This window comes from Hyperolius riggenbachi, chromosome 2, assembly GCF_040937935.1.
Source record: "Hyperolius riggenbachi isolate aHypRig1 chromosome 2, aHypRig1.pri, whole genome shotgun sequence".
Taxonomy (NCBI): Eukaryota; Metazoa; Chordata; class Amphibia; order Anura; family Hyperoliidae; genus Hyperolius; species Hyperolius riggenbachi.
Window position 1 is genome coordinate 215491099 of NC_090647.1, and position 15278 is coordinate 215506376.

The 15278-nt window shown below is 44.9% G+C and overlaps 1 protein-coding gene across 5 annotated transcripts in view; it reads right to left on the minus strand.

The window, feature by feature from the left end:
- Window positions 1–3996: 3996 nt before the first annotated feature.
- The window catches only part of JADE3 (jade family PHD finger 3), a 78646-nt gene continuing 67364 nt past the window's right edge, over window positions 3997–15278 (minus strand). For all 5 annotated transcript variants that reach the window (XM_068268118.1, XM_068268116.1, XM_068268117.1 and 2 more), the window contains 2 exons: window positions 10208–10325; window positions 3997–6119 (listed from right to left, as the gene is read on the minus strand). In XM_068268118.1, coding sequence (XP_068124219.1) covers window positions 5248–6119; window positions 10208–10325 — 990 coding nt within the window. In that variant the 3' untranslated portion in view covers window positions 3997–5247. The remainder of the gene's footprint in view (window positions 6120–10207; window positions 10326–15278) is intronic.

Consider the following 15278-nt stretch of genomic DNA (forward strand, 5'->3'; position numbering starts at 1 on the left):
GCGTCTCCATAGATAAGACTGTTGCACAAGCCGCTGTTTTGGGTGTCAAGAGTATATCCATTCCCAAGCCATGGAGTGCGCCTATATATCACCACTACTCTGAAGCATCCAATCACAGTAAATCAAGTAAATACAAATCCACCAATTACAAGCCATAAATTGAGAGGATTTGATGAGGAACTGCAGGCCATGAAATAGAAACCAGCCGCTTAAACATCAGGCCATGACCAATATGCATACATTGATAGGTTTCCAGACTCCAGACCATTATGCCACATTTCCACTATAACCAGGCGAATCTGCATAGAAATAAAGGCTTGTGGATTCAAATGCGTAAATGAATTTGTGTGAGTTTGCAGGGGATTTTTAATGCGAATTCGCATGCGTAAGCAGTCTCTCCCCCCCCCCCCCCCATATTTACCCATCACTATTCATTACTATCGACAGGCTCATGGAAATACATTGCAGATAATGCATGCAAATTCGCCATGGTGGAAACGGACCCTTACTAAAGCATTGCATAATGATCAATATTAACCTATCAAGCAACAGAAATGTATTCATTTAACCCATAAGTTGCAGGAATATACATTTAGCCCATCCATACATGCACTAACTATACAAAGGTTAAACTACTGTACAAGAAAGTGCAGCAGCAATTAAACAGCAAAAAATAAAAATATATGTTTGCTTGGGATTTGCTCTTATGTTAAAAAGGCTTTTTTTTCATTTCAAGGCCTGCAGTTCCCCATTAGGCTGCTCCATTGATGGTTTCTAACATGTGGGATTTGAATTCTTTTACATTGATTGGATGTTCTATAGTATTGAGGTTGGTTTAACACTAGAGGGTGCTGCATTGCACATTCTGTGAAATCAAACAACTAATACAATGGAGGGAAAAGTTGAATTGTGCATAACATGTGCAATGTGATGCATGTAGTGAAAAATACAGTACATAAAAATATGCTTCACGCTACTCCCAACAGATTCCGACCCATCACACTGCTAATGAGCCAATGTGATGTTATTACAATATAATTGTATTACGTTAGAAAGGAGATTATATTGGCGGACACAACACAGCATGTCAGCGTGAAAGCAGCCTACAGGCAAAGCATTTTATAGAAGGATAAAAAAAGAGCTTGGGCTTCATTTCAAATAGACTGGCTAAGGCTTCATGGAGGCCTAAGAGGTGAGATTGTAATCTACAGTATTGGACATGACTGATCTAGCTAGTGCTGTATGTAAGCTGCCCTCACAATAACACAACACCGGTCATTGGTAGAGATGGACAGCATGATGCTTATAATACAGACTTGCACTCACTTCACATGCAAACTGGAAACAGCTTGGAAGTGGGCCAATTAAATGCCCTTCATGGTGATTATACAATTTGCATTAAATTTGCCTGCAAGCCAGAATTTTCAGCATCTGCCTGCCTATCGCCAGTCACTGGACTCACGAATGTGCACACTTGTAGTTCATATTTAAGCTACAGAACAGAAAATGCCACAGAGATGAAATGAAGCACAACAGGAAGCATTGTTCACATCCCACCCAGCACCTTGGCAATTTCATTTTAGGCACTTTACTTTGACAAACACAAACACTTGGGAATACCGATATGAAATCATTAGACATGCAATATGTGTTCATTTGAATCTGAATAGCACCGACTCTTGGGCAAGCATGTAGCTCAGTGTCATGTGAGCACCAACTCCTACAGACATTTAAAAAAGGCAAGCTTTTTACTGCAACTTCTAAAGGTTGTATGAATTTATCTTTTACTTCCCCTGATTTCAGCTTTGTACATTTGCAATCACTGCAATATAAAACAATAAAAGTGCCATCTGTCACTGCTTAACAAATTGGCCTGGCAGTGGCTTCCACTGCATGCCATTTGTAGCACGTGCTCAGTGTTTGCTGCTGCACAACTGGCCTGATTTACTAAGGAGCTCCTAGAGGGAGAACATATTGTGATTGACCCAGTCTATAAGGTAAAACTGTTTGCAACTTCCATTTGGGACAAGGTGGCAAAAAGGCTGACAAATTAGAGGCTGTGCAGCTGCAGCTGCATGCAAAAACCTGCTCCACAGAAAGACACAAGCCAGGTTTAGCGGATCACTAGATGTTCTCAAATGTACTTTTACCTGAAGGGCCTAAGTAATTCAGGTCCATTGTATCCAAGTGCATATAGATAAATCTGACAGACAGACATAGGTAAATAGATACCAGAACCTGGAAATGCGTGGTGGAAAGTACATGTTACAGTCTCATCACATATGGGATTTGTCATTGGTGACACCCATCAAAGCTGTTCATTCTACATACTAAATAGCAATGATCCTGCAAGCTATACCAATTAAGGTTATGTGGTGTGGGAGCACCAAAATCCTTCAGAGTAATCATCCACCCCTGTCAAGCACAATGAAAGCAGGCATTACCTGAGCTCAGCCACAATTATGGATGAATTCCTTTTATTATGCAGTGCGCATAATGCAGACAAGCAAGGACATTGCGTAATAAAAGGAATTCATCCGTAATTGTGGTTGAGCTTAGGCCATATCTGCTTTCACCAATCTACATAGTAACTCCAGAAGTGTCTGGAAAAACATGTACATGCACTCTTCCGTAGTGATGGCAAACACTCAGTATGGGAGCGCATGTCCACTTTCAAACACCAGAGGAAGTATGGTAATTTAATCCATAAAACCTGAAGTATTTGCTACCAACATAGGCTCAAGTGGCAACTTGGGAGTATCACCACAGGCATCAGTGGATGCAAATAGCAAAGATTGGGAATCTACTCCCAAGTGTTAAAGAGTAACTGTTAGCCCCCAAAGTGAAATTTAAATCTCTATAGCAATGTTTTATTTAGTAATTAAGTGAGCCAAAAAGCCAATGCAGAACTTAAAAATCAATGTAATTTTTATACTATGTAGCCTTTTGGACAAGCTCCGGACGCAAAGCCGCATATCAGAGACTGCTTCAGCATGCAGAGCATGCCTATGTCTCCCCGACCCCCCTCTCCCCCCCAGGACCAGGTGCCGATCTATTCTCACATCAAACAGCTGACCGCTCTGACACGGAGAGAGAGCGGGAGCACTTACAGCGCCGCCACTGCAGAGCAGCCGCCGCCGAGTCACATGTGAGAGATGCACGTGCATCTCTCACATGTCACTCGGCGGCGGCTGCTCTGCGGTGGCGGCGCTGTAAGTGCTCCCGCTCTCTCTCCGTGTCAGAACGGTCAGCTGTTTGATGTGAGAATAGATCGGCACCTGGTCCTGGGGGAGAGAGGGGGGTCGGGGAGACATAGGCATGCTCTGCATGCTGAAGCAGTCTCTGATATGCGGCTTTGCGTCCGGAGCTTGTCCAAAAGGCTACATAGTATAAAAATTACATTGATTTTTAAGTTCTGCATTGGCTTTTTGGCTCACTTAACCACTTGAGGACCCACCCTTTACCCCCCCTTAAGGACCAGCGCTGTTGTAGCTGATCTGTGCTGGGTGGGCTCTGCAGCCCCCAGCACAGATCAGCGTGCAGGCAGAGCGACCAGATCGCCCCCCTTTTTTCCCCACTAGGGGGATGATGTGCTGGGGGGGGTCTGATCGCTCCTGCCTGCCGGGTGTTGCGGGGGGGGGGGCACCTCAAAGCCCCCCTCCGCGGCAAAATCCTCCCCCTCCCTCTCCTATCTGGCCCCCCCTTGGAGATCCGGGCTGCACAGGACGCTATCCGTCCTGTGCAGCCAGTGACGGGACGTCCCCTGTCACATGGCGGCGATCCCCGGCCGCTGATTGGCCGGGGATCGCCGATCTGCCTTACGGCACTGCTGCGCAGCAGCGCCGTACAAATGTACACAAAGCGGATTATTTCCGCTTGTGTTTACATTTAGCCTGCGAGCCGCCATCGGCGGCCCGCAGGCTATTCACGGAGCCCCCCGCCGTGAATTGACAGGAAGCAGCCGCTCGCGCGAGCGGCTGCTTCCTGATTAATCAGCCTGCAGCTGGCGACGCAATACTGCGTCGCTGGTCCTGCAGCTGCCACTTTGCCGACGCGCGGTATGAGTGCGCGGTCGGCAAGTGGTTAAATACTAAATAAAACATTGCTATAGAGATTTAAATTTCACTTTAGGGGCTAACAGTTACTCTTTAAGGAACAGCAAGTGGGTATAGCGGACAAGGCTGTTGCTGTGCACAGAGCTAACACTTATGCCCTCAAGGATTCTATCCTTATCATTGATTCACATGGGTTACCAAAATGCACCTGAAACATACAATACAACTGGTGCTAACTTACACTAATAAACTGTAGTGGGCAGTGCTGAGAGGATTTCATTGCATTCTGCTGCCTGCCATGAACGGTCAAGTCAATGCCTCCCAGTGTGCAATGTAAGACATCCAAATCCTTGTTTGTTGGTGGACTAGCAAAGGTTTCTGCTCTGAACAATGAACAGCTACATAATCTTAATTGATGCAAGTGAGAAGACATGACAAGGGCATGGTAATACCACCAACATTCAACATCAATGCGCACTGGTTCAACGCAGCCGACAGAATGCAGGAACAGAAGTCAGCACAATATGTTTTCTGTCCATAAATGTAAACAGTACTGTAATGTGTGATATTCTGCAGAATGATCAGTGCTTTTTTCTGAGTGTAACAAAGGCTGAAACCACAAAGTGGACACTTCATGCATTTTCCCCACACTATTCGCCTGTCTTCAGCATGTTGGACGATGTAAAATGGATAGCTACCATTTGTCTCTGTAAACAGTGTTTGCATGTTGGCTTCATTTGGGTAAAATATTTACAAAGGCATTGCACAAGTAGCATTTCTGTACATAGGCCTTAAAATATTGATGAATGCAACATATTTACAGTAAATCGCTTTCACCTGCTGGCTAATAAAGTATATTACAAACCATACAGAGCTCTGTAGCCACATAAATTAACCAACAAGTATGTGTTAGTTGGGAACTCTTTATGAACATTTTGTAGGTACAAATTATATAAAAATTTTGTTTTAGATATCTGTGCATATTCTTCTGGCTGTTCTGTTGAAAGGATTTTTTTGCATTTGTGGATAATACACATCCTTGAAAAAACCCTTCTGCTGAAACCCAGAGCTTTCAATAACACGATTACGTTTTATCTCTTTCCTCTGTATTCCAGTGGGGGTTTGCAGGACCTCCTTTGGCATATGGATATGCACTAGCACAACATGAAAGTCTGTTCCAGTATATCAGTTATCACCTCTGCCCTGAACTGTGTGGAATCATGTTCTTTTTGCTCCTACTCCGACTGAGTTTCTCCAAGTCTCTGCTTGGACTATCTAGACTTGAACTGCCTCTCCTTAGTCGCATATGGTCCTTATTCTCATCACTTTCAGCTTCTGAGTCACTTAACTCAAGGTCGGGACAGTAACCGTCATTATCCTGGTAAGGAGTTCCTGATGATGGGCATTCAATAGACTGCTTATTCCATGAACGATCTTTTGTGGATTGTCTCCTTTGAAGCTTCCCACAACCTTGAAGGTCTTCCATGGTCCTGACCAAGCTGTTGGTTGCCTCTTTAAAGGATCTATTAAAATGATCCAAAGAGGACTTCCTAAAGCTGCGCTGGTTAGTTAAATGACTTAAAGACTCTGGGTCATGAAGAGTTTGGCTTGAGTTGTCTTTCTGAGATCTGTCCTCCCCAGAATGCAAAAGTCCATTCGATTTAACCGACCTCAGGTGTTCATGCTGAACTTTCCCACTGCCATTGGAGGATTGTCCGTGGATTACGGCTTGTAGTGACAACGGTTTACCTGAGGTCCTAATTCGCGTTTGGTGGGAATCTGGAGCTTGGGGGTCTGTCCGTGTTTTATTATCAAGCAAGCCATTGCTTTTTTTCTCTGAGGCATACCTATTGTAGTATTTGGCGCTGTGTTCAAACGAACCTTTCTGTAGTCTTCTGCCACCACTATGAGAACTACTTTTCTTCTCTGAAATACTTGATCGGTTTCCAGTTTTCATAGAGCTATTAAAGTCTCCTGGTGTCGATTTTGGCATTTTAAGTTTTAAAGTAATTCTGGGAGGAGGGTAGAACAGTGTATTTTCCAGTGCACTTGATAAAGGTTGTCCTAGATAAAGACACAACAAAAATATAGTTAGTCACATGCACTACTACAACTGATAAAACAAAAATGCACTGGAGCAAGTAAATGCATACTTCCAGCATGTGGCCGTCTACCCAAAATGGACAACGAACGAAGAATCCAATATGTTGAATCACCCTGACCTGAGATAGCTTGACTCATTAAAACTGCAGGTTGAAGTCTGTCCCACCAGAGGTTTCATATGCATTCACCATTGGGTGTGTTGCCACGGTAATATGGCTATTTATGATAAACCTTATGTTGTATTTACAAATAAATCATATTTAAGTATTTTAGACATCACCTCAGAATTCTACATCTCAATAACTCAAGTGTAGTTTGGTTATACTGGGCTCACCCTGTGCCCAGCTCACCGATGCACAAGAAAAAAAAAAAAGAGTGAAAATTCCAGGAGTGGAGAATACCACTCTTCAAATACACTGTGACAGAGATGGGCTCACGTAGAGGCACCTATAGTTCTGATTTTCCTTAAAACGATCCTGAATTTTAAAATAAAACAAATGTTAGATACTTAACTCTGGTGGGAAGCCTCTGGATAATCCACAGGCTTCCCGGATCCTCCCACAGTCCACTGTTCCAGCGCAGGGACCAACTTTACTTACTGGCCGTGCTCTCAGCCGTGGATATGTGCATCCAGACAGGACATATGCAAGCAATATCTGCCCATGCCCAGTACAACCAAGCTGCTCAGGCATGGTTTCTTTCCTCCATGTCCGAGCACTTCCTTCTACTGGGCATGCACACCAAGTCCAGATGTCCACAGCTTTGTTCACGCCCAGAAGAAAGCGGCTCCAGAGTATTATCCAGAGGCTTCCCACCTACTACGATAAATATCTAACTTGAGTTTTATTTTTCACTTCAGGATTGCTTTAAAGGACAACTGTAGTGAGAGGGATATGGAGGCTGCCATATTTATTTCCTTTTAAATAATACCAGTTGCCTGGCTGTTCTGCTGATCCACTGCCTTTAATACTTTTAGCCATAGACCCTGAACAAGCATGCAGCATATCAGGCATTTGATATTATTTTCAGACCTGACAAGATTAGCTGCATGCTTATTTCTGGTGTGATTCAGATACTACTGCAGCCAAATAAATCAGCAAGGTTGCCAGGCAACTGGTATTGTTTAACAGGAAAGAAGTATGTCAGCCTCCACATCCCTCTCACTTCAGTTGTCTTAAGTACAGGTTTCGTTTATTTACAAATGTTTGGCTGTAACATTTTAGTAGTGTCCAGGAATCCAGGCTTAGAATTTGAGGAAATGTACTGTACATGAGCTCTGATGGAATGCTGACAAGGATTTATGAAACATTTTAGAAGGACCCTGATACCACTGTTGGAATTTTGCATGGAATGTTGCAGAGCAGTGCACACATTTTTTGCTGCTTTAGACAAGTTTTGTTTTAAATTCTTGAAACACAGCACGTCTAATACTACTGCTTTGAAAATGCGTTTGCGACTCTTAAAGCAACTAAAATGCACTGCTTTAACTGCATTTAAAAGCTGTAGATTCAAAACTTACACAAACATATTAAGTTTGCTTGAAAATAAATGGAAGCTCTGTTCAAGAAAACCTGCACTAGCTGGGAAAAAACAACAAGTAAGGCCCAGTGCACACTGAGCGGTTTTTGGAGCGATCCGCCGGCCGCATCCGCCTGGAAAAATGCTTGGCTAATGTATTGCAATGGGATGGTGCACACCGGCGGTTTGAGGTTTTTGCCAAGCCGCAAACGCGCCTCCTGCTGCGCGTTTGCGGTTTGCTAAAAAAACTCAAACCGCCGGTGTGCACCACACATTTAAATACAATAGCCAAGCGCTTTCACTGACTGATGCGGCTGGTGGATCGCATACAAAACCGGCTTGGTGTGCACCCGGCCAAATATCTGCTCTCTGCTCCCAAAACCGCTAGCGTTTTGACGATCTGCTAGCGGTTTTGGTGTGCACTGGGCCTTACTTACCTAAAGGTGGCCATACACTGGTAGATTTGCCATCAGATTCGACCAAAAGATAGATCCCTCTCTGACCGAATCTGATCAGAGAGGGATCGTATGGCCACCTGACTGCAAACAGATTGTGAATCTATTTCAGCCTGAAACCGATCACAATCTGTGGAGCTGCCGCTGCTGTCGCGCCCCCCCCAACCCCTGCATACATAACCTGTTCCGCCGGCGCGAGTCCCCTGGTCCACCACTGTCTTCTTCTCCGCCTGGTCCCGGCATCTTCTTCGCATCGGCATCCGCGTATAACGTTCTGTCACTCTATTTGTACTTCCGCTGTCACTGCAGTGACACAGGAAGTTATACACTGATGCCGTGATGCGGATGGTGATGGGAGAAGATGCCAGCCGGGAGGTGACAGCGGGGACTCGCGCCGGCGGAGCAGGTAATTTATCTCCGCTGTATTGCGTGGGTCGTCGGGCATGCTAACCCCGCTATCGACGCACTCCCGACCCGCGAAAATCTTCAGCACGGATGGATTGATGGGAGTCGACGGGAATGATGGATTTCGGACGGAAATCCATCGTTCTGTCAGCGGTGTGCGCAGCGATTTCACGGCCGTTTCGATCACTGTGATCGAAACGGCCGTATTTCGGCGGGAAAATTGTTAGGTGCATGGGCCCCTTAAGAAGAGGAATAGTCCCAGAAGTTTCCCATATCCTCCTCAACCCAGCCATTGTGGCACTTGAAGCTTCTGAACATATCCGACAAGACCTTGCCTTTTCATGGCTAGGCTCCCCGCCATGCATGGGCACAGCCATAATGCAACTGCGAGAGTACGCCTGTGCCTGCACAGTATAGTGGCCCATATACCTAATGATTTTCCTGCCGAAATATGGCCGTTTCGATCACAGTGACTCGCGCCGGCCGGAACAGGTAATGTATGCGGGTTGGGTGACAGCAGCGGCAGCTCCACAGATTGTGATCGGTTTCAGGCTGAAATCAATTCACAATCTGTTTGCAGTCAGGTGGCCATACGATCTCTCTCTGATCAGATTCGATCAGAGAGGGATCTATCTTTTGGTCGAATATGATGGCAAATCGACCAGTGTATGACCACCTTAACTGTGCAGGTGTGAATGCAAACTGTCAGAGGGTCCCGGTCATCGACTGTGGGGTTAAGGGGGGCATGGGATGCCTCTGGACTATCCAACGGCTTCCCTCTACCTAAGTATCCATGTTTTTTTTCCCCCAAACACTTTGTGCTCACACTGAAGTGAAGGTGCGTACACACGTACAATGATGGTTACCTGTAGGGATCGGGACTCAATACCTCAGGTGACAGTTTATAGGCAAGTGCTGTACAGATGCATCACTACGCTGTTGTGTGGCCCCCCAAGGCCTCAATCAGAGGCCCAAAATGCCAGATCATCTCAGCAGAGTGCAGGCCAAGGACATTGTTCTCCTTCTTACCCCGTCCCATTCTGTCATGTGCCACGCATTGCCTGTAGGCTAGCGACACGTCTACACAGCCTCTGCCCTGAACCGTCACTGAAGGGATTGAGTCCCTATCTCTATGGGCTGACAGTTCCCCTGCATGCGTACAAACAAAAACATACAAAGTTTAGACATTAAAGCAATTTAAAGAGAACCAGAGACCACGACAAAAAGATGTTATACATACCTGGGGCTTCATCCAGCCCCATAAGCCTGGATCGCTCCCACGCCGCCGTCCTCCGCTGCCTCAGACCGCCGATACCGGGTTCCTTCATTTCGGCCAGTCGACGCAAGCACAGTGAGCTCCCTCCGTACTGCGCATGCGTACAGAGCCGGAGGGAGCCCCTGGGCATGCGGAAGACTGGTCGCGTCCAGCGGAAGTGACGGGACCCGGTACCGACGATAGAGGCAGCGGATAATACCTTTTTTTTTCATTTTTTTAGAGAACGTTCATCTCTGGTTCCCTTTAAATCTATGTTAGCTTTATTAGTACAAAAAAAAAACTTATTTATAGCCTTGCAGATATGATATCATTAAAATAGAATATCAAAATTATATACATAAAACTATGCCTTCTTCAATCATTCTATGTAGCCTTATTATTGATAAGCCGATTACCTGCAGCCAACTCCTGATTGACAAGCTGTACTTCAAGGTTGAAGATTTGTTCATGGACTTTACTGTGGGAAAGTTTGAGCTTCTCCCTTCTATTCACCATGTAGCATAAATTCCTTACCTGTTCATGGGAAAATGCAAAGTAATACAAATAAGTAAAGCTTTACCAAAAAACATGTGTTGGCATGATTTTAGAATAGCATATCCTACGAAATATCTCAGACACTATGACATTATTATAATCAGAAGAATGCAACTTGGATTTTGTAACCCACTTCAGCCAATGCACCATTTTTTCTAAACCGCTTTATATACCTTAACTAAGTACCTGAAGTGTGAGGGATACACAGGCTGCCATTTCTATCCCCCTAGAGATAATGCCTGGCTGTCATGCTTAGATTTAGGTTTTGTTTCTGAGTCACACACCTGCAAACATGCAGCCAGTGGAGACCCGAGTCAAAGCATCTGATCTGCATTCTTATTTTGGGAAGGAAGTAATGCAAATGGCTTCGTTTAATACACAAAAAAGATTGCTATCACTTTAGGTTCCTTTTAAAGTGTACCAGACAAGAGAAAAAATAGAAGTTTTACACATACCTGGGGCTTCCTCCAGCTCCATGCGCACGGATCGCTCCAGCGCCGGCTTCCTCAGTCTTCTGTATAGTCAGTGTCGGGTCCTGTAACTTCGGCCAATCACGGCCAGTCAAGTGTGCTCTCTACGCATCTCTCCGTCGGCTGCCGGATATATACGTAGAGAACACCCTTCTCTTGCACAGACTGGCTGAAGTTACGGGACCTGGTACTGGCGCTGCAGAAGACTGAGGATGGCGGTGTGGGAGCGATCCGTGCGTATGGGGCTGGAGGAAGCCCCAGGTATGTATAAAACTTTTTTTTTTATCTTCTCTGGTTTCCTTTAAGGTGTGAGGGTACAATACAATCATGTTATCTATGCAAATGAAGCAAAAAAAACCAAAACAAACAGTTGAATCCAGGGTTTTGCTAAACGTAAAACAGAAACACCACTTCTATCTGCTGATAGCACAACAGAATATGAGGCACCAGGAGTTACATTTACTATTACTACTAAACATGCAATGGATTACCTCTTTAGTTTTAGAAGGCGGTCAACTGCAGGTCAACTCCATTTGACCTAAATTTAAAGCTCCATGTACATTAGCCCTTAAAATGAACACTCCTAAGTGCATTTTCTATATAACTGAATATACCACCGTGTATATTGGACACAGTATTCACAAGAGTTCTTGTTTGTTATCACTCTTATGTTATATCTTAAGTCTGTGGATAGCTGACCGTCTCGGATGCTGTGCCTCCCCCAATCCAGATACATTCAGCAATACTTACAGCACCAAGTACACTCGGGAGAGACTGTAACCGATTGAACTGATTGTTAGTTATTTTATCTGGCAGTTTACTGGGTGCACATTTCCAAATGTTCTTAGCCTTCTCTTTTATTGATCCAGAAAAAACATCAGCCAGCTGCTGTTATGTTTTCCCACTGTCTGGCAGCAGGATTAGGCCCCGTTCACATCTGAGCGGGAATCACGCGTTTCCCGCTTACCACAAACGGCTAGCGGTTTTCAAAACCACGTAGCAAAGGTTATCCAATGGCAGTGTTCTCACTGCTGCGATCGCGGGCATTTTGCGATTACCGATCATTGCAAACACGTTACCTGCAGCGTTTTGGCGGCAATTCTTGAGCGATCGCGATTAGCATGTATAGAACCGCTAATCGCGATTGCTCCCAAAACGCTACTGTGTCCAGTGATTTTTTTCCCCGCAAAACACTAGCCGTAATTGCTAGCGGTTTGCAATTTTAGATGCGAACGGGGCCTAACTGCGGATTGAGCATTCTCCATAGAATAGTACATGCTGTTTGACATGAACAGGAAACGTGTCTGTACAGTTATCACTGGTAAGCTGTCACTTCAAACGACCACGACAGACCATTTAGTGTGACAAACTAGGTAGGAAGTTTGCAGCCCCATACATCTCTTCACCCTAAGAGGTTACGCTGTGCAGTCCCCCTGGTGTGTGTATAGCTGTCCCATGATGTCATTTATAGATGGGCCACAGCGGACCATTAAATGACCAGCAACAAACAAGCCCTTTGTGCTCGTATTTAGGGTTCTTCAACACTGCGCATGTTGTGATACCATCGCAATGCAAAAGTGCAGAGACCATACAGTGAATTACAATGAAAGTATTATGCTTCACTGCCACTGTAAACTAGCACTTCGTTCAGTAAGTGCACAGCAGGCTGTGCGTTACTACAGCAAGATCTCTCAATAGAGAGTATTTCATGGACGTATCTATCCTCCCACTTACCATGGGTACATTTTAAAATTGGATTACATGGCCAAATTCTTTGAATACACTGAGCAAATTGAGATGCATCAATACGGTATAGGGTTTATGAAAGGATACAGGGAAAGAGAAGGAGTCGGCACTGCAGCTGGATCTGCTTGCAATAGGGAGGGCTTGCAGGATTGCGGTAGGTTCGCCTTATGGCACAAACAGCGTGCTCAGACTGAAAATAGACAGGGTCTGACAATAGAAACAAAGGATGCGAAGTCGGCACTTGCTGTGATCCGTGTTTAATCCATAGGCAGTGATACATCACATACGTGCAGTACAAAAGTTCACATACCGTTAGGTGGAGGCTGCGAGCTGTGAGCTGGTGGTGGGTGCTGGGCACAGGATAAGCCTGACAGCCGTTTCGCGCTGTCTAAGTGCTTCTACGGAGGCTGGATTAAACACGGATCACAGCTAGTGCCGACTTCGCATCCTTTGTTTCTATTGTCAGACGGTATAGGGTTTGACAAAAAAATTTACCGATTTTTTTTCCTATCTTTGAGAACTGAACACCATCAAAACCATCCTCTTTATGCCTGGCAAGCAGCTGAACTGGCATTTGAGTAAAGTGCGAGGCTGAAGCTGGCCGTATACTGTTCAATTATGACTCAATATGGCAAACTAATCAATTTACGGATTGATTACTTGGGCTGTGTTTAGGGGGTACTTAAAGGAAAACTTAAGTCTCCTAAAAAAAATGACTTGTACTCACCCGGGGCTCCCCTCAGTCCCCTGCAGCTGAACGGTGCCCTCGCCGTGTCTCTCCGATGCAGCTGGACTCGCCGGCGGCCACTTCCGGTTTGGTCGTCACCGGCCGACAGGCTGGGAACGCGGCTGATTAGTCGCGTTCCCGGCCGCAATAGCATTACAGAGGGCGCTATTGCGGCCGGGAACGTGGCTAACCAGCAGCATTCCCAGCCTGTCGGCCAGTGACGGCCAAACCGGAAGTGGCCGCCGGCGAGTCCAGTTGCATCTGAGAGACACGGCGAGGGCACCGTTCAGCTGCAGGGGGCTGAGGGGAGCACCGGGTGAGTACAAGTCATTTTTTTTTAGGAGACTTAAGTTTTCCTTTAAACTCTTACAATGAGATTGGGGATTTAAAAAAAAAAAAATGATAAACCAAAAACCACAAATAAGCTTGAACAAGAATTTATACACAAAAATGTTTGTTTAACAAAGTACTTGAAATTATGATATACACAATAAGGGGTACTACGCAAACACCATCTTTTGTTGCGCAACACTGGTCTAGACTAGAGTGGGTCCACACTAGACCCGGTTGCAGGACGGACACTGCAGTCCGGATCAGGGGAATTACCCACCGTACTGCAAACTGATGAAAGTGCATCAGTTTTGCATCAGTTTCCGTTCAGGTTTTAACCTGACATAAAACGTCTCCATCATTAGGAAGGAGTGGGAGGATTTTTTTGGGCCAATCATAAAGCGTTTTAACATCCGTTTTTTGCCTGTGGAGCTGGAGATGCGTTTTCTCATTGCTTTCACTACCCCTGCGTGTATCCGTGGTCCTGATCCGTTGCGTGAAAATGCAGCAGATCCGGACCTTCCGTTCAGGTTTTGAAAACGGATCCCCGCAAACGCAGACGGATCCGTTTTTTACTTGGGTGAGGCTGGCTGCTATTTTCAACATTAGTATCCGGGACTCAGTTTTTCATCAGGTTTGAAAAACGCAGCCACGGATACGTATCCGGACCTAGTGTGGACTGGCTCTAAAGCACTTGCTGTTTTTCTCCATACCAGATTTTGTTATGTGCATAGGAGAGTCTCGCAGTCTTTTTCTGTAAACCAGCCATGGCTTTTTAGCTGCAAGTCTTCAGTGAAGACAATCTCAGACAGACATCCCTGGACTGGACTTTAGCTCTATACCAGGATTCCACTGGCTAATTCAAGTCTGTGCTGATTGGGCCACATTACACCTTTCAACTGCACTTGATGCGTCTCATTTGCATATATACTCAGGTACTGAGGAGACCATTACTTCTGATAACATTCTCAATAGAAGTAAAGATGTAACCAGGGCTGTGGCGTCGGAGTAGTGGAGTCGGAGCAAATTTTGGGTACCTGGATGCCCCGACTTCTAATGAATTTAAACTGTAATTAAAATAGAAAATATATAATAAAATGTACTATTTCTCAGAAAATAATCATAAATTATATATACAGTAATAGCTGTGCTTAGCCCACAAAAATTAAACAAACCAATCAAAAATAGTTACTTGCGCTGCTTCAATAAAGCAGTCCTCATATTTTTCAGATATACATATAGTCAGATATACACATCTGATTGTGACTGTATATATGATGTGTACACAGGAATCTTTTATATATACGAAATAACATCTATGCTGTAAGAATAAAGCCTGATGTGTAGCTGTGTCACTAATAGAGATGGTCAATAATTCTGCATTGATGCTGGTTTATACAAATGTATGCACTCCTTTTGCTCATGAAATCAAATAAATTTGATATGTTAAAATTTGGTTTGGTGACTAAAGGGTACCTGGGACAGATGAAAAAAAAAGTTTTATACATACCTGGGGCTTCCTCCAGCCCCCTTCAGGTTAATCAGTCCCTAGCTGTCCTCTACCACCACCTGGATCTTCTGCCATGAGTCCCGCGTAATGCGGCCGCATGCCGCTTCCACAGCCAGGAGCATTCTACATCTGCGCAATAGTGCTGTGCA